Source organism: Ostrinia nubilalis, chromosome 8 (genome assembly GCF_963855985.1).
Source record: "Ostrinia nubilalis chromosome 8, ilOstNubi1.1, whole genome shotgun sequence".
NCBI lineage: Eukaryota > Metazoa > Arthropoda > Insecta > Lepidoptera > Crambidae > Ostrinia > Ostrinia nubilalis.
The window spans coordinates 6,344,948-6,364,315 of NC_087095.1; the positions used below are offsets into that span (position 1 = coordinate 6,344,948).

At 37.7% G+C, this 19,368-nt stretch overlaps 2 protein-coding genes across 3 annotated transcripts in view; one reads left to right on the forward strand and one right to left on the reverse strand.

Annotated features, from left to right (window-relative positions):
* LOC135073846 (leucine-rich melanocyte differentiation-associated protein-like) overlaps window positions 1–3,249 on the forward strand; it is a 35,365-nt gene extending 32,116 nt beyond the window's left edge. For both annotated transcript variants that reach the window (XM_063968062.1, XM_063968061.1), the window contains exons 5-6: window positions 29–231; window positions 2,500–3,249. In XM_063968062.1, coding sequence (XP_063824132.1) covers window positions 29–231; window positions 2,500–2,579 — 283 coding nt within the window. In that variant the 3' untranslated portion in view covers window positions 2,580–3,249. The remainder of the gene's footprint in view (window positions 1–28; window positions 232–2,499) is intronic.
* Window positions 3,250–4,038: 789 nt separating this feature from the next.
* LOC135073842 (aldehyde dehydrogenase 1A1-like) lies at window positions 4,039–16,739 on the reverse strand. The gene is made up of 11 exons (XM_063968058.1): window positions 16,628–16,739; window positions 15,397–15,501; window positions 14,337–14,604; window positions 13,649–13,765; window positions 12,931–13,118; window positions 12,053–12,155; window positions 10,915–11,099; window positions 9,611–9,775; window positions 5,544–5,701; window positions 4,478–4,552; window positions 4,039–4,392 (listed from the first exon to the last, which is right to left on the reverse strand). Exons 1-11 carry the CDS (start codon window positions 16,652–16,654, stop codon window positions 4,323–4,325), a joined length of 1,461 nt encoding a protein of 486 aa, XP_063824128.1. The 5' UTR covers window positions 16,655–16,739; the 3' UTR covers window positions 4,039–4,322.
* Window positions 16,740–19,368: the final 2,629 nt, after the last annotated feature.

The following is a 19,368-nucleotide window of genomic DNA, read 5'->3' on the forward strand; positions in this document are numbered from 1 at the left end:
AGCCCTAACAGGTACAATCCTTTAACAGGTATTTCGTGCTATACAAGCTAAAGAACCTGCGTTTCCTGGACTCGCGTCGCGTGTCATCTCAAGAACGTTCTGTGGCGGACACGCGTGGCGAGTTTATGCGCGTGCGCCGCCCGCCGGCCGAGGAGCTCGCGCCGCCCGCTCCCCGCGGGCAGCCGCTCAGGCCGCTGCCGGTCGACTTCTCCGCGTTGGGCAAACACAAAGGTAAAATGAAGCTCACTCGTCCTTCTAGAATATTCTAGATACTTTTTGGAAACCTGAAAAAACTTAGGTTTCTGCTAAGGCGTTCCAACAAGGCCCCTCAGGCCGCTGCCGGTCGACTTCTCCGCGTTGGGCAAACACAAAGGTAAAATGAAGCTCACATGTCCTTTTAGATTATTCTAGCTAAATAGGTACTTTCTGGAAAAACGACGACGAGACGCAGGCCGCTACCAATCGATCAATATGGAAAACATTGGGGGAGGCCTATGTTCAGCAGTGGACGTCCTATGGCTGAAATGATGATGATAATCCTAAAAATATTATGTTTCTACTAAAGCCAATTTAAGTAGGCCCCTTAGACCGCAGCCAGTTGACTTCTCCACATTGGGTAAACACAAAGGTATTTCTAGAAGATCGACGACTGCCTGGCCTGATCCTGGGCAAACCAAATAACCTACGTATCCTGAACTCGCGTCATGTATTGTCCCAGGAGCGTTCAGTGGCGGAAAGGTATTTTGTCAAATGATGGTCATTCTATAGCACTGGGGCCGTTCAAGTATTACGTAAGCAGATTTCTTACCATTTTTTACCCCCCCCGCCCCCCTTGTCATCAAAGGAAGCAAAGTACTTACCCCCTCCCCCTATGCTTACGTAAACATTTTTAGTTATGCGGACTACGACTCTCAAATTTCAATGGGCAGTGTCGGCACGAGAGTTAATTATTAGACAAGTGAATAGCGCACGGTAATTTCCCTAATGTGCGGTAATTCCCCTAATCAGTTCTCAAAGCGAATGCCTACGCCTATGTATTATTTGCGGGAATCCCCGAAAAAACGTAAATAACTAACGATGACGTAATCATCATCTAGACCCCCCCTACCCCCCATGTCATCCAAAATAAGCAAAACAGAGACCCCCCACCCCCCCTTGGTGCTTACGTAATACTTGAACGGCCCCAGTCTTTCATCAAGACCGACGACCAACTGGCCTAGTAAGAACCTTCGTTTCCTGGACTCGCGTCGCGTGTCATCCCAGGGGCGGTCCGTTTCAACTACTAAGTCCCACTGCCAGCCACTTCTCTGCGTTGAATTTGTCAGAAAACAATTCTAGAAAATTAAAGTTTCCTACCTACGAGAAAATTGAAAAAAAAATTGCTGCTAAGGCCCTTTTATTAAAGTCCCTCAGGCGTTGTCGGTCGATCAACTTCACGTTCGGCAAACTTAATAATATTATAAAAGTTACTTCTTATTACTAATCTTCATAAAATATTACTGGAGTTTTCAAGAAGTTCTTGATAAACCTTTTCACGTTTCGTCAAAATAACCTGTTATCCAAGCAACTCCCTCGCCAGTACCTATTTTTCGCGCTGGGCAACACTAAAGCGATTTAGTGACAAACTATTCGTATGTAAATAAGATTCTACCTCGGTGAATACTCTTGGCTTTATTGGGCTAGCCTCTTGGCTATGAAAAAAATGGAAATTCTGACGTTCTTCCATCCAGTGTTGGCCGACTGCTTTGGCAAAAGCTTAACTTTTTTAATTAGTAAATTTTTCTACCTATAAATACAGCTAGGACCTATCGACTTCTCGGATTTGGGCAAAGAGTAACTAATAATATAGGGTTGTTATAGCATCTTGCTCGTTCCACAATTTATTCACAAATGGTGTGTGCCCGAGATGTTTAATTTTCATTAAGGCCCGGGCCTCATGGTTTATGAGTTCTGGGCCTTTCTGCCGCCTGTCTCATACGAGTTTTGCACTAAAACATAGACTTTTATGTACCACAACTAAGATATTGCTCAATAAGTTTGTGATTGCTGTCTCAACCCTATTTAGCTGATTGCAAGGGCGAGAAATGTGTCGTGTGACCTACGAAGGTTATATTCGAATACTCATATAAACATCGTCTAAAGATACTAGAGATTTCTATGTAATGTAACGTTCTTACGCATGGTAACAGTCAACGTCAAATAGTTCTAGACACTCAAAATAGTCTTTGTTACGGTTGTGTTGTCAGCTTTTTGGCCACTTTGGGTGTCACGACGAACTCTTTGACGCTGACTGTACAGTACAGATAAAATGTACGACGTTTAGTTTCGTAAAAGGGTGAAACTGTCACTAGAACATTTCATAGAGCGCTCGAGCGGCTCGTTTTTCTATTGCAAGTAAATAAAAAAAAAATACAGGCCGGCGACATCACTGAAGTTACTTAGAAGTCTGCCTTATACATTCGGATCTTTTAATTAACAAACTAATTGTTATTGTCTCAGGTGCCTACGGAAAATGTCACTACAAATACACCGGCAAACACTCCGAGGGTAATCGGTTCATTCTGAACAGCGACTTGTGACGACCTACATACACAACATTTTGAGGATAAAACTACAAAAATATAAAGTAGGTACAATTAGATTGTAAGAACAATCATTCCAAATATAAGTGTACTATTCATATTACATTATTACCTTAGATTAATAAAGCCTAGATATTCTTCACACAAACGCTTCGTCAAAAGTGAGGCAAAAATCTTGTCATTACTGTCAAAACGTTGTTAAAAATGTTAAAATTAGGGCGATTTTTCGAAAATAAGATATTTGAGATCGTAATAAAATGTTACCTATATTTTTTTTTAATTAAAACAAAATCACCTGAATGGTCTACTAAAAGTTCCCTCACTTTTCGTGCGCTTACTATCTATCTAGGCTTTATTAATCTATGAATATTACAGGGTAAATACATGAAAGATTTTCGTAATTTACTCGTACGTGTCAAATCGAGAAAATTAATCCATCATAAAAGCACTCAGATTGGTATAGCAAAAAATATTTTGTATAGGTATTTAGTATTACATTTGTATAGCACTATAATAAAATCACTTTGGTGTAGGCACCATTGTTATACAGATTATTAGAATGGTATTTTAGTTAAATCTAGTCTTTTAAATATTTTTACGCACCTTCACTAGCAGTTAATTAAGTGTGCTGTGTTTTATTGCCATTATTATAATAATTTACACTGTAGGTAAAGACACAACACTTATGATTAAGAAATATTGTATCTATCGTGAAACAATCACTATAGACTTTATTTTTGGAAATGAGCTTTAGATAAAAGTAAAGTAAGATTTAGTTTTTCTTTTACTTGTATGTTATTTTCTCTCATTTATAGAACTTACAGAATAATGTATAACATTCCATAAAGATTGTTAACCGTTTTATACATATACCTAATATAATGGGAACGTTGTTACAGGGCCATAATCTATACTAATATTATAAAGAGGAAAGATTTTTTGTTTGTATTTAATATATTTAATTTGAACCTTACGAGATACGACCTTTTAAAGGTCGTAAAAGAACAAAAATTTTCAAACTGGCATAATCCCCTTTAAGGGAACATGACATTTTATACATAAGCATTTATTTTGGTTGTTATTGTTATAAATTGGTTTTTACTTAAGTTTTTTATACTGTACGTTATAAATAAATGAAATACTAAACAAAATCTTGTTTTAGTCAAAGAAATATTATTAAGTAAACGCTTGAACGGTAAAACTTGAAAATTGAGCTAGGCTCTACTTGAAACTTTACCGAATCTTGGCAACTTTTAATTTCCCATCTCATTATATTAATAACTTGAGAGATTCCAGCAACTGGGTAGGTAAGTAATTAGGACGTAATTGTGGCACAATTAAGTTTTGAACAACTCTGTTATAGAGATATTTAAATTAAATAACCTATACGAATTGTATTGCCAGAAAACTAAAACTGAACTGACGACGATTTAATCCATGTTTTTAAAACACGTGCTTGTAATAAAATAACATTTTTATTTTTAATTAAAACAATAAAAATATACATTACAATGTTTAAAGTAAAATATAAAAGAGATAACGATTTCACATCATTCAATACCCTCTGAAATTGTAATGTGCAGGCCTTAAGTATTCCGAGGATACATTGGGCTGGGTTCCACTATCTTACTTTAACTTTGCCAAACGTCAAAAATCTGTCAAACTCCATACAAAAAGCACCGGTTATTGTTATTGTTACGGTTAAAATAGGGTGGTGCAACCATAGTCTTTAAATTCTAATTAAAATTTCTTAGGTAAAGAGATGGTAACAGTCTTGACCTCAAGGTAGGCGTCTATGCTCTTCATGCCACTGAAAAAAAAACAATAAACGTCATTATAACTGGTAAAAATTCTAAGTTATAGCTTGTTAATAGTTTTAAAACAAATAAACCTACTTTTCGCGACCGAGTCCGGAGTCTTTGAAGCCGCCGAAAGGAGCATGTGGGCCCATAGCCAGGTAAGTATTGACCCTGAAAATTGTAAACGAAGAGTGAAGAGAAATGTTTTGCGACCTTAAATTATTTAAGCTACAACACAACAAACTAATCAAAGTGATACTAATGTTTAAAAAATAAAAATACCCAACTGTAAGAGTTTATGAATAATTAACTTTAAAAAAAAAAAAACCGACTTCAAATGCGTGAACACCAAAAAAACCTAAAAATTAAAAAATCGTTCAAATTGGTTCATAATCGGCGGAGATATTGCGTATAAAAAAGTTCATCCCCAATTTTCCACCCTTGGGGGTGAATTATTTTCTTCAAATTCGCATGAAACCACCCTTTTGATAATACCTATTCAACAAAAAAATAATCGTTCAAATTGATTTATAATCGGCGGAGATATTGCGTATAAAAAAGTTCATCCCCAATTTTCCACCCTTGGGGGTTGTTTTTTCTATTATTAAATTTAAATGGGACCACCCTTGAGGTATTACCTATACGCCGAAAAAAGATTTGTTCAAATCGGTTCATAATTGGCGGAGTTATCGCGTAACAAACATAGAAAAAAAAAAGCATACGGGTCGAATTGAGAACCTCCTTTTTTTTTGAAGTCGGTTGAAAACGGCCTAACTTTTAGAGTAGGCGCACACCGTTGATTTTTCGTCGGCCGATAGTTTAGTCGGGCAGTTGATCAGTATGGGCATGTATGGGAGTGCGCACACTACGCCGATTCGATTTGGCCGATTCTTCATACAAATTAAAATCGGGCACAACTATCGGCCAACTAAAAATCAACGGTGTACTCTTAATGAATTATGAAATCATGGACATGAGTCACTCACAGAATATACGAGAGACGCCACTTTATTTATGGATGATCGTTTACTTCATCTACCTACCTAGATTTGTAAGCAAATATAACCATTTCGCCGTCGTAAGCACTGACTCCTCTCTTACTCTTTGGTTCTTTTCTGGCTATCATAATAAGGTAGCTAGTCCCTTAGCGAAAGCCGCTTACCAAATAATGCCAGCTTCCACGTGCTTGCTGAATTGCAACGCGTTGTTCAAGTTAGAGGTGAAGATGCCAGCTGCTAGGCCATAACTGGTGTTGTTGGCGCGCTCGATGGCCTCCTCTAGAGTGTCGAACTTGAAGATGCTTTGGACGGGGCCGAAGATCTAAGGAAAATACAATTCGTTATAATAAATCTAGATATTTTGTTATCACATCAGAAGATAGGACACGTCTTTATTATAAAATCGTATGTTCCTCTAAGTAAATAAGAAGTCACTACTAAACAATAAATAGGAAGCAAAAATATGCGTAGAGTCTTTTGCAAGAACAACGGCTACGCAGCATATTCGAAGAAATTCTCCACATTCGAATTATTGTACTACCTACCACCTACTGCAAAACAATAAAAATCACATGCTACGAAATACTTTGCTTTGACATTATCTACTCATTAAACTATGCTTACTACTGCACTACTCTGGACAATACTAATAGTCCCGTCAAATTAGACATGAACCCTGCAATAATTCGCATACAGCTGAAAATTGGTACGAATGTTCGGAGCACCGTTATGAATTAACTGTGAAAAGTTCCCATCGATCCGACATGTGCTAAAAAAAAAATTCAAGGTCAAACTTAAAAAATACGGGTTTTTGAGATTTTCAGTGTCAATTATGTTTAAAAGCTCTTATATGCCCACGTCACTATTCCACTTATAACTCTATGGTCACTCTTTTAGCCCGACCAAGTTAGACAGTCCAGGTTATAATAATTCGCATAGGTAGAGCTGAAAATTTGTGTGAATGTTGAGAACACCATCCTAAATGAAATGTCAAAAGTCCCCGACGATCCGTCATTTAAAAAAAAAGTTTTCGAAGTCCCAAGTTTTTTGCATTTTTTGGCCAAGTAGTAAACTTATCATAAAAATAGATAAGAAATAATAGTAGATCATAAAATTATCTATTAAAATTGTCTTTACCTCTTTTTCCTAAGAGTCACCGATTATGAGGTAGAACGATTAAAGAACGAACGAACGAAAAAGTTAGTTAAGATGTTCTCGTTATATGTTCATGTTTCCACAACACCTATGAGGGTTATTTGGCGCATTTTTTTTACCAAGTTTCCCCAGTAGGCCTTTTTTAAGATGTATTTGTTATCCTGTTCAATTCAAAACTATTTTAATAGAGTTGAAGTTGTGGACTTGTGGAGTAGTTAACAGAATGTGAATTCTCCAACTTTTTGCATCGTTACCACATAAACGGTAACTCTTAGGAAAAAGGGGCAAAGACAATTTTAGGGTGCGTGACAGTTTATATAAGTTTATATGATATAAATTCATTTCAATAACGTTCATATTGTATAATAAACGTATGTTATAATAACACTTGATATAATTTTTTAACATATAATGTTTACTTCATATAATAAATCATTTCTAATAATATCATTTCAGATACCAATCACAACGCATAAAGACATTTGATATAAACCTTACTTAATCTAAGACTCATTTGATGTAATTTTGTTTAATATAAATATTATTTCACATAACCATTACTTGTAATAAATATTATTTGTTATACTCTTTAATTGATATAATTTCTGATAGATATAACTTTAAGTATGTTCTTTTTTAGCTTGACTTATAAATGACTTTAGTGACAAAAACGAATCGCCGTAAAACCGACTCCACGTAGTCTAGTCTGCCCTACCCCTAGAGTGTAATTTAGAAGCGCGTAGGCACGGAGGGGCGAGGCGGCCCGCGGGCTGAGGAGCAGGTGGCTGGAAGCGAGGCGCCGCGGCTGAGGCTGGCCGGCGAAGCCGGCCAGCAAGCCGAAGACGCGGTGTCGAGCGAAAGCCATCTGCGACGATTAGCACGCGAGGGACCGCCAGAGCCCCGCAGTGCCGGAGCCGTGACAGAAGTCTCAAGTTTTTAGTCAAATTTGCATGCTGCATGCCTGCATGCCTGCTTGCTTGCTTGCTTGCTTGCCTGCTTGCTTGCTTGCCTGCTTGCTTGCCTGCTTGCTAGCTTGCTTGCCTGCTTGCTTGCCTGCATGCTAGCTTGCTTGCCTGCTTGCTTGCCTGCATGCTAGCTTGCTTGCTCGCTTGCTTGCTTGCTGCATGCAATGCTTATTATAACAAATGAACTTTATATAAAATTATTATTGTTATATGATTTAAGTTTTATAGGAAAAGAATTTTATCTCATTTGATTGTTCGACATTTTATTTTTATATGATTTGAATGTTATTTGTTTTAAATAGTATACATTGTAAGTTTTATAGAAAATATTCATTATATCAAACCATTTTATATCAGTTAATAGTTATTTGTCTTAAAATTATTCGTTTTAATTATAAATTAAAATTATATTATTCGTTTATTATAGTAAATAATTATTATATTAAACGATTTTATATAATTTGATGTTATATCCTCTAAGTATTATATGATATGTAGTTATATCATACATTACACACCCACAATTTTAATAGATAATTTTATGATCTACTACTATTTCTTATCATTTCTTATGATAAGTTTACTGTTTGGCGGAAAAATGCAAAAAACTTGGACTTCGTATTTTTTTTTTCAAATGACGGATCGTTGGGGACTTTTGACATTTCATTAAAGATGGTGTTCTCAACATTCACACAAATTTTCAGCTCTATGCGAATTATTATAACCTGGATTTTCTGACTTGACCGGGCTAAAAGAGTGACCATAGAGACAAGTAAAGTAGTGACGTGTGCATTTAAGAGCTCTTAAACATAATAGACACGAAAACTTCGTATCTTAGAAACTCACGGTGCAGTCCTTCGTCTAAGTTGCACCCATTTTTCGACAATTAAAGATGACAAACGACATTGAGGTTGATCATTTTATATTCGACGTCGACAACACATCATGATACAATGCTGAGTCGAGGCACGAGGCGATATCACATTGGATTTATGTGTAAGACCGTTATGAAGAAAACACTTTTTTGACTCTTCGGATCATCGAATCTCAGAAACGCTGACTCTTAGGAGAAAGTGTATAGACAATTTTGATAGATAATTGTATGGTCTTAAACCTTGTCATACATATTTTTGTGATAAAACTTACCGTTTGGCTGAAAATCTCAAAAACCGGTATTTTTTAAGTTTGACCTTGAATTTTTTTTTTGCACATGTCGGATCGATGGGGACTTTTCACACTTAATTCATAATGGTGCTCCGAACATTCGTACCAATTTTCAGCTGTATGCGAATTATTGCAGGGTTCATGTCTAATTTGACTGGACTATAATGACGAGTGTGTTTGTTTTAGCTTCGACTTCGTGAAACCAATGCTACGTATATATTATATCAGTAACGTATGCTGACTGCATTTAATTGGAACCATTAATGAATACGGCTTAGATTTCGGCATTGACCCCGATTCCACTATTATAATAATTATGTGACCCCCTCTTATTTCTTGTGGATCACGTGTTTTCTTTTGTGCAGCCGTTGGGACTTGGGACTATCAATACTCCTATTGTCTCCCATCTATAGTTAAGACACAAAGGCAAGCTCCTTTCCGCATTCACATGGGTTTCCGTGCAATCACTTATTCTTTTAGTTCGTTTTGCTCCTATAGTAAATAAATACAATCAGCAAAATAATGGAGCGACGAAATAAGTAGATAGTGCCATCCACAAAGACGCGCCCCACCATTCTACCGCTGTTTGAGTGTTATCGGTGCACGCAAAATTATCCATGAGTGCACACGCACACTACAATAATGACGCTCGGATTGCTCGGATCAAACTCCCCGTGCTTCCCTTGACAAAAATTGGTGGGGCGCGTCTTCGTGGATGGCACGATCTATACATACATATCGATGCATATCGCGTATATTGGCATTTATGTAAAGTCCGGTCGTCGAGCACGTAGAATTTAGTCCAATGGCCCCAAGCTACCCATCCTTATCGATAGTGCTCGGTGACCGGACTATACAACATCAGACTGTGCAGTTTTGTTGCAAACTCAACCCTATTACAACTACACGACCGCACAGTGTTTATTTGTCCACTGTCCAAAACTTACCTCTTCTTTGGCAATCGTCATGTCGTCCTTAACATTTGCGAAGACCGTAGGCTCTATGTAGTAGCCAGAGTTCCCGACGCGCTTTCCTCCCGCCTTCAGAACAGCTCCTTCTTGCTTTCCCTTCTCTATGTACGCCAAAACTTTTTTGAACATGACGTCATCAACCTGCAAGATTATAGTTATATGAAGGTACCTATGTATAGGTTTCTTCTTGTCGTGTCGACAACAAACCTCAATTCCCGCCTTAGGCAGTTCGATTTATTCAAGTTATTTATAATTTTTAAAAATATACAGTGTCAGCCGAAAACTCTGCTACAAGAGTGGCGTTGTCAGTAGCATTCATTGAATCTTCCTGCGTGCATAGGTTTAGTCCTGTAGTTCCCTAGCATCCCGAAATTAATGGTAAAACATTAAATATTAGGTAGAACAACGCCTGGCTCGTTGGTTAAACTACACTAATACATTTGAAGTAAAAGTTATTTATATTCCCAGATACTTATTGTAACCAATTTTATTGTCTACCTACACAATTATTATTGCACGTGCTTCAACTTCCTCTGAAACTCAGTTTATTGCAGTTGTTTATGTTTTGTAACTTTTGAATTTCTCTCGTAAAGCTAAAGTTTCCGATTCACGTTGACTCGTATTTCCTGTAAATAATCTCCAACAAAGAGCTTTTTGAGCTTTGAGAACCTTACATTTTAATCTACACTTGAAAGCTTAGATTCAACATCAAAGTTGACTGAAATGAAACTTTCATAAAACATTTTAGTGAACTACCTATTTATGTTTGCTAAATTTCCGCTCTCATAAAACGCACATTTTTTATTGTTGTTTTCTGAAATTTTCCAATTTTTACTCAAAGTATAAGTATAAGTAGTATAGAAAACGTTTAATAAAATATTAATTATATCGCCCAAGACGTACTCAAGTTACGTTGTTAGTTAGTTATTCAAGGAAACGAGATTCATTTAAAGAAGAACGGTCATCTGTGACCCAGGCCCGACAGAAACGAGACATGCCTCAGTTTTTTGTCATGTCTTAATTAGTTAAATTATATATTTTTTATATTCGAAATCTATGTATAACACCAAAATATTACCCTTTGTTTTTGTTCAGGCGTTATACAAAAACTAATACAAAATGTCTATTTATCACCAAAATTGGTAAATTTATGTACCTAAATGTCTGTTACAGCTGCTATGGAATGTATCTAGGTGACCTGGAGATACAGCCGGATTATACAGGGTGACCGTTCTTCTTTCTTACAAATAAGTATTATCTTTAGGTATTGGTTAGCTTACCTGTGGCCCATGCTGCGTGGTAGGGTCCGCGGGGTTGCCAATCTTGATGCCCTGCGCATACTTAGCGGCTGCCTCGACGAACTTATCGTAGATGCCAGCTTGCACGAACAGACGCGATGCGGCCACGCACACTTGCCCTTGGTGGCAGAATACGGAGTTCGCTGCGTATGGCACTGCCAAGTTCACTGTGGATGAGGATAATTTTGTTAAGTATGGACTTGAATATGGAAATAGCTGAAATCTTAAATCTTACACATGCCAGTACCTAACTGGTACACTTTCTTAAAGTTCCTTGTCCTTGCCACCTATGATGTGCTATCTGGCATAGGTATTAGGTATCTGTATCTGACATACGAGTAGGTAGATAGCATTTGATTTTAATATTTTTCAAGTTAGACATACAGGCATGTCAGGATGCAAATTAGGCATGACATGCAAGTGTAATTATGAAATTTGGTCTTAACTAAATTCGCAGATCATGGTGTAGGTACCCAGCATTACTTATCGTGTTTTTCTATTCTTTCTTCCTTTACTAGATGATATTTTATACTTAAGCGCTGGTAAATTACATTCACGGTTTTGCAGACACGACTCTAGTTGCGCGTGACGGAATTCATAACTCGTTGGTTCAAATTTTCCTGCTTGAAAATAAGCGTGACGTGTTTGAAAGAAATTACTGCGGGAATTCTTATGGCTGTGTAAGCAATTCGATAAGATTTCCTTTGAAAACTTATAGGACTATTTTACTCGTAATATACATTTCAAGGAAATATTATGAAATGATAAACAAACCCTGGTCTTCCTAATATAAATAAATAAATTCTAGGGGGGCAATTCTTGGATTAAACTTGACAAACATGTAGTTTAAAAATAATTTTCTTACGCAAAAAACAAAAATAGGATGTACCTAGAACAACGTGATGTGTGTTCTGCGTTATTTACATTGCTGCATTAGCATAATAAGTATTATTGTAGTATTATTAACAATCTGCTTATTACTGATACAGGATCTCAGAGGTCATCATATCCTCATCCTCAACCTCATCTAACATATGTTGCAAAATCGCTCTTATGTTAACCATATAAGAAGCTAAAAGTTAAGCTTATGTGCCCTTATTGCTTTTGTCTCTTGACTTACAGTCAGCGTCATCCATGATGATCAGAGGACTTTTGCCCCCGAGTTCGAGGGTCACTCTCTTCAGGTTGTTCGCTCCAGCTGCTTGCTGAATTAATTTCCCGACCTGCAGACATAGGAAAAATTTAAAAAAGTGTTTAACAATCAAGAATTTGGATACAGTTTTGTCATTATCATCATCATTTCAACCACAGAATGTCCACTGCTGAACATAGGAAAGCCAATGATTTCAGGCGCGGATCCAGCCCTCAAAAAAGGTTGTGGGCACAGCCACCAAAAATGAGCAAAGTGAGAGTTGGATCACTACATGCCCGGACATACATACATGCCTATCGATCTTATCAATAGATCATAATTTAAAACAAGCAAATTAGGGTTGTGGGCATGCCCACAGTGCCCACAACGGTGGATCCGCGCCTGAATGATTTCCAAATTGACCAGTTGGGCTTGGGCGACTTGCATCCAGCTACCTTTATGAGGTCGTTTATCCACCTTGTTGGTGGACGTCCCACGCTGCGCTATCCGGTACGTAGCCTCCACTCCAGAACCTTGCTGCCCCATTGCACGAACACATTTGTAGTAACATAATATTTCAGTGACAATGAAAAGCGAAACATACAATAGATAAGTGCTCTTATTGTCTTTCTAGGGTTCCTTGTCCAGAAACCGGAGAAATCCTATAAGCCTGAGATGCGCGCCGCGTCAAGCGTTTATCACGCCATTTTATTGATTTTACGCGATAAGTCCATACATTTGTAAAATCATCGATAAGATTTTATCATGGCGCGCATCTTGCCCGGCATGTCGATAATTCTCGTGCCTCGAGAAATAAGAAAAGTCGAAAAACCATGACGTTCCTTCTCTTGTTGGTTGTCACTTGCCTCAACAGAACCAGTGAAGGAGATCTTAGCGACGTCCGGGTGATGTGTCAACGCAGCTCCAGCGGTTTCCCCGTAGCCGTTGACCACGTTGACCACTCCCTTGGGGACACCAGCCTCTGCGAGCAACGCGGCGAGCGCGAGCGCCGTCAGAGGCGTTTGCTCGGCGGGCTTCACCACTGCTGTGCAACCTGTATTACCAATTTTTATATTAAGTCAAGATGACTAATGTTTATACATATACTTGTCAAGATTTAGATTTAGAGTTTGGAGTCCAGTTTTCTTATTGCATAATTTATATTCAATGCAAGATCAAGGTAGAGACTTTACGTTATTTTAGCAAGCAAGCAGTGTGTAATGAATCGCAAACCGAGTTTTATTGTTGGAAATCATTATTTTAAAATGTATGAATGCTGCCTATACCTACATCAAAATACAACGCATGCCTCATTCGAGGTTCAAAAACGTTTCATACCTAAAGATCTATTGAAAAGCAATCACAGCAAAGCTAGAATCTAGACTAGACCAGAATAGACGAGGTAAATACCAATCCACAGTAGTTTTATACTGAAGAGACAACAATGAATCAGCAGATCGTGATTATCACTTATGATATCAACTGATAACTACACACGCAAGCTGCCTACGCATTCAAACATTTGCAGTAAATAGATAACTAGCTGAATACTACTTCTACCTTACTATAAGCATCATTACAAACCTGCAGCTAACGCAGTGCACACTTTGTTCACAAAGATAGCAATAGGTCCATTCCATGGGAGGATAAGTCCGCAAACGCCAACCGGCTGCTTCAGGGTGTAAGTGAACGAATCTCCATCTGAAAAAAAGTTACAGTTGAAAATTCAGTTAAATATTATTGTATGTGTAGCTGTTATCTAACAGATATTTCGCGAGTTTCCATCATAGAGTTATTACTTAGTAGGTAGATTTTATGTTGAGTCGATAGAAATCGTGTTACCTAGTTGTTGAATTATTGCAAATATCTCTTCGCGACAACAACAACAACACACTAGACACAAAAGTTTCAATTACATAAATAGGTAGGTATACCTACAGTAACTTACCTACTCCAAAATTTTAAAAACTACCTTACTTAGCAAATTGTGAAAAATAAAAACTATTTTAACAAGTTTCAATATCTTGAAAAGATACGAATTATCTAAAGGTGACAATCAAACCCACAACAGATACCTATTGGGTAAATCCTAAATCCTTCGAACAAATCTCTAAGTAGCTCAATGGTCAGAGCAGTCGCCAGGAAGGAGGGTCGTGGGTTCGATTCCCACTTTAGGGATCTCTTTTGTTCAGATTACTAGAAAAGCACCTAGATGAGTTTCAACTTTAATAATAACTAGTTCATCAAATATCATAGAAGTTATTTGCAAAACCTGTAGGAATCGTGTCTCCTTGAATTTTATCAGCCAAGCTGGCCAAGTATCGTATGTTCGATATGGCCATGTCCATCAGCATGGTAGAGAAGCCAGCCACCAAGCCGTTGTTGTAAGTCTCGAGCTGGGACAGGTAGGCTCTGTCCCGGGACACGAGATCCGCGAACTTCGTCAGAATGCGCCCGCGCTGCGATGCGTCCATAAGGCGCCATTCGGAATTGCGTGCGAACGCTGCCTTTGCCGCTGCCACCGCCAGATCTATATCGGCCTGTGACATGCAACTTTATTTTAATACATTAAAAGGCCGGTTTCTAACCGGTACGGCGCCGGGCCGGTTCTCTAGCGTAGCTCGATCGGAACTAATTTAAATCTACAGGGTGTTAAGTAAATGGGTTCATAAGCCGACACTGTATAAGTAGTATAGTGCTCTCCGAGTCCCGGAATCGTTCTTTAAAATCAGCGACTCATAGGGTCCTAGCCAAAATAAAATTCGTAACAGTTTTGTTTCGGCATCGTTTTGCGGAGAGAATTAGGTATTTCGGTTTTACTTTGTATAAAGAGGAGATCCGTAGGAGAACCAAAGTGACTGACATAGCCCGCAGAATCGCTAAAATCAAGTGGCAGAGTGGGCGGGGCACATAGCTCGTAGAGTTAATGGCCACTGGGGCAGGAAAGTTCTTGAGTGGCGACCACGAGCCGGAAGACGTAACGTGGGCAGGCCTTCCACTAGGTGGACCGACGATCTGGTGAAGGTCGCTGGAGGTGCCTGGATACGAGCGGCGCAGAACAGAGGTGAAATTGTGTAAAGCAATCGTTATCATTTGACAGTTCATAACGTACGATTATTCTGTCAAACGCTTTGTTTAACTGACTTTATCGTACGTTATGAACTGTCAAATGATTACGATTGCTTTACACAATTCCACCTCTGGTCTTTGTGGAAATCCTTGGGGGAGGCCTCTGTCCAGCAGTGGACGTCTTTCGGCTGAAACGAACGAAAGAGACAGTTTGTTCTTAAACCGTGTAGAGATCATATTAGTCTGTTATGGTAAAAGCTTACCTTGTCTCCCTCAGCCACCTTCGCGATGGTGGAGCCATCGTGCGGGGTGTAAGTTTCAAACGTCTTGCCACTTTTTGCGTCCACCCACTCATTGTTGATGAAAAGCTGAAACGAAAACAAACATACCTACCATTAGAATTCCAAATACTTAGTTAATTTCATTTTCATTTCAATTGCACTATGTTTCAGTTTAAAAAAAATCACATCTATAGAAACAAGTAAGTATGTATGTGACAGTGTAATCGTGTACGCACTTAAATCACAAACTAGCTTCCGGCCGCGGTTTCGCCCGCGTGTAATTTTGTCTGTCACAGAAAAACTTTATCGCGCGCGTCCCTGTTTAAAAAACCGGGATAAAAACTATCCTATGGCCTTTCCTGGGACTCAAACTCTCTCTATGCCAAATTTCATCAAAATCAGTTCAGTGGTTTAGGCGTGAAAGCAAGACAGACAGTTACTTTCGCATTTATAATATTTATTAGTATAGAATTATGTATTTTAACGCCAGTGATTATTTTGTCTGTACATTTAAAATGCTTTTTTTACTTATGATGTCTCCCCAGCACAGCAGAACTATTGACGTGCATTACTGACCCAGCATATTATAGTGGTGTGTACAAAATAACATTGCTATAGATAAGACTTAAGATAACTACTACAGTTAGTAGTTACTAATTAAGTATTTTCTATGTTTGTAGAGAATTTATATAATTTTTATAGTGTGTGTTTAAATAGAAATAGTCTTATTTCGTCGACGACCGATAACGTGCGAGCTGCATTATAAACAGACACTGTACTCCATAATAATACCTATGTCCGCAGACGTCCTTGTAGTGTAATTGAATCGAAAATAACCAGGAATTGTAGATAATCGCGCTGCTCGTCCCGAGTAGTACCTACCACATACATCGTATGTTGACAAACGTTTAATGGGATTTACATAAAACTTTATTGCTTCAAAATAGTTTTAAACTGTTGGTAACATAACAACTGATAATGCCATAGTAAAAACGTATTGTCACGTTAACAAACCATACAGTGTATAATATTTACGAACACAATCGCTTATTTGCGTAGATAAAGATATACATTGTATGACAGGCTTATCAATATGCCGGCCGGTAGTTGATATTTTAGCTACAGCTGAAACGACTCTACATTTGAAGTGTGTTTTCAAAATACATTTTAAACTAACAAGATAAGATCTAATACATAATCCTATGTTACTCACCTTCGTATATTTAATTTCGGGGGCCATATTTACACACTACACGACCAACCAGCGATACGATGTGTTACACACTGGATTCGAACTCGAGCGCCTCTGCTCTACCAAATACCAATCCAGCCTGTGTCGTAATTTTACCGATTACGGCGATCACACAATAAAACTTTAAACGGTGGGGTCAATGATCTTGTTCGAATTGCTTCAACTGTTTACTATCTCTAAGAGTAGGCACACCGTTGATTTTTCGTCGGCCGATAGTTTAGTCGGGCTGTTGATCAGTATGGGCATGTATGGGAGTGCGCACACTACGCCGATTTTATTTGGCCGATTCTTCATACAATTTGAAATCGGGCACAACTATCGGCCAACTAAAAATCAACGGTGTGCGCCTACTCTAACTGTTGACTATCTCCAAATCGTTGGTCACGAAAAAACACCATTTGTTAGAAAAATATTTTTAAGTATTGTTTTCTGATACTATTAAAATATTTAGATCTCCTAAATATTAGTGTTAACCTGAACATAAAACGGTGGAAAGTTATCTTTAAAATTTTCTTTATGAAAAATTTTCTTATAAGTGTAAAGAGAGTATTTTGATGCTAAAAAATCATACAATCAATTCAATTAGATTTTCTTTATTTTACCCTATCGATCTTATGGGCCGATAAACAGCGAGCGTAATATCATGAATGTGTAAGTAATAAACGAAAAAATAGAGTGATCTTACTTAGTCATTTTCTATTATAGTGATGCTACATCAAATACACCTACATGCACAACTAAACTTGTTTTGGTGCGGGCTCATGTAAGTGCTTTATGTACCTGCATACTGACACCACAAATGTAAACGATCAGTAGGTAAGATGAAATGAGGAAAAGCACATGGAAACAAAATACGTGGTTATTTCTTAACAGATAACCCCTGATTTTTTTGTTTTAAAAACTGACTTATTGTAAACATGATCTACCATCGACAGTTCTGCAATGTTGATAAATTATACACTCGGCATCAAATAAATCGCACCTCCCGCGACAAGCACTTATAAAACGTATGCATCCCCACTTCCCACCAACATTGGTACCGTTTGAAAGCCTAGTTCTAAACTTCATTTCATTAAAGGAAAGGTTTTTACCCCAAAAATGTGTCTTTACAAGGATCCAGAGTCACTTCTTCAAAAAATAGGTAGTTACGCTGTAGCCATTTTTTATGACTATAAAACTGTTAAGTTGGGATTAATCGCTATCCATCTGTTAAAGAGGACACGTGAGATCTTTATTTGGTTTTATAACCATAAAAATTGGTCTAATTGATCCCAGAGGTGAGCCCAAAGTGAGGTCTATTTTCAAGTCACATTTATGGTATATGTTAATCATTTATTTAGAAATGAAATGTATTTTTCTTTAAGGATATTTATTGGGCTTTCAAATAACACCAATATTGTTGGGGTACCATGATTGTGTCAGAAGAAAATCTTTAAAGTTCGCGTCGCGGAAGGTGCGGTTTATTTGATGTTGAGTGTATTTATTTATCATTTTTAATACAGACATGCATCCACAATGTAAAATGAACAATGATAAATGTAGGTAAAACCAGTAAAACAAACAATAAAGAATCAAGTCTGTGTGTAGATTAATCTTTTAAAATTAGTTTTAATATTGTACTCACTTTCTCCAAAACAAAGGCTTTTGAGCTGCGCCCTCTGGCGGTGCGTTCAGAAACGGGAAGCTATTTACAGAGTTGATCCTCAGGGAGCTCATTAGGGCAGAAAATACGCAAAGGCAACCGTGAATTCTTCCAAGTACCTTTAAAAAAGATACTTTTCGTTTTCTTGCCTAATTTTTATTACTTACTATCTCTTGATTTTTCACCAAACATTTTTGACATCAAAATATAAAGATATAAATTCTTATTCAATCTTAATCCTTTACATAAAAAATACATATACAGAGTGGAAACGATAAGTTATCTCACTCGTTTATTTCTAAACTATACAAGATATCGAAAAACTGATAACTGATTATGAAAGTGCTTCATGAGCTCTATCAAACAGCATCAATAAATAGATTACAGAATAAACTGAGTCTATCCGTAAATTCAATGTTACCATTTTCCATACATTTAGCACAGCCACAGTCATGGCACTCATCTTTTGATTATATTTTAGCAAGTAAATCAAGGAAAGTAAATCAATGGAGGCCGCGTACCGGAAGGCGCAGCGTGGGACGTCCACCTACAAGGTGGACCGACGACATCGTAAAGGTAGCAGGGAAGCGCTGGATGCAGGCCGCTACCAATCGATCAACGTGGAAAGCATTAGGGGAGGCCTATGTTCAGCAGTGGACGTCCTATGGCTGACATGATGACGATGATGATGAAGTAAATCAATGCTTTCCAATTTTAAATAAGTATGCAATTTACGAGTTTATTTTAAGAGGTTATTATTTAATCAAAAGAAATACACTTCTATTATAATATTGTGTGGCTGGCATACATTTAGTATGGAAGCTGGAAACATTGAATTTTCGGATATATCAGTTTATTCTGTATCCTATTGTTGATACCGTTTGAAAGAGCTCGTGAAGCACTCAGGATCAGTAACTAGTTTTCCGATATCTTGTATAGTTTAGGAATCACTTATCGTTTCCACTGTATCGTGTATACGTAGGTAAATATTCAAGGTAAAATTGTTAAGGAACGTTGATTAAATTGATTATCTACATTATCATACGTTTAGATAGTGCGC

Coding starts and splice junctions, on each gene's coding strand:
- LOC135073842 (XM_063968058.1), bottom strand. CDS start 16,654: ATGGCCCCCGAAATTAAATATACGAAG. Junction 15,502..16,627: donor CCGAAATTAAATATACGAAG/GTGAGTAACATA, acceptor TTTTCGTTTCAG/CTTTTCATCAACAATGAGTG. Junction 4,553..5,543: donor GTGGAAGCTGGCATTATTTG/GTAAGCGGCTTT, acceptor TACAATTTTCAG/GGTCAATACTTACCTGGCTA.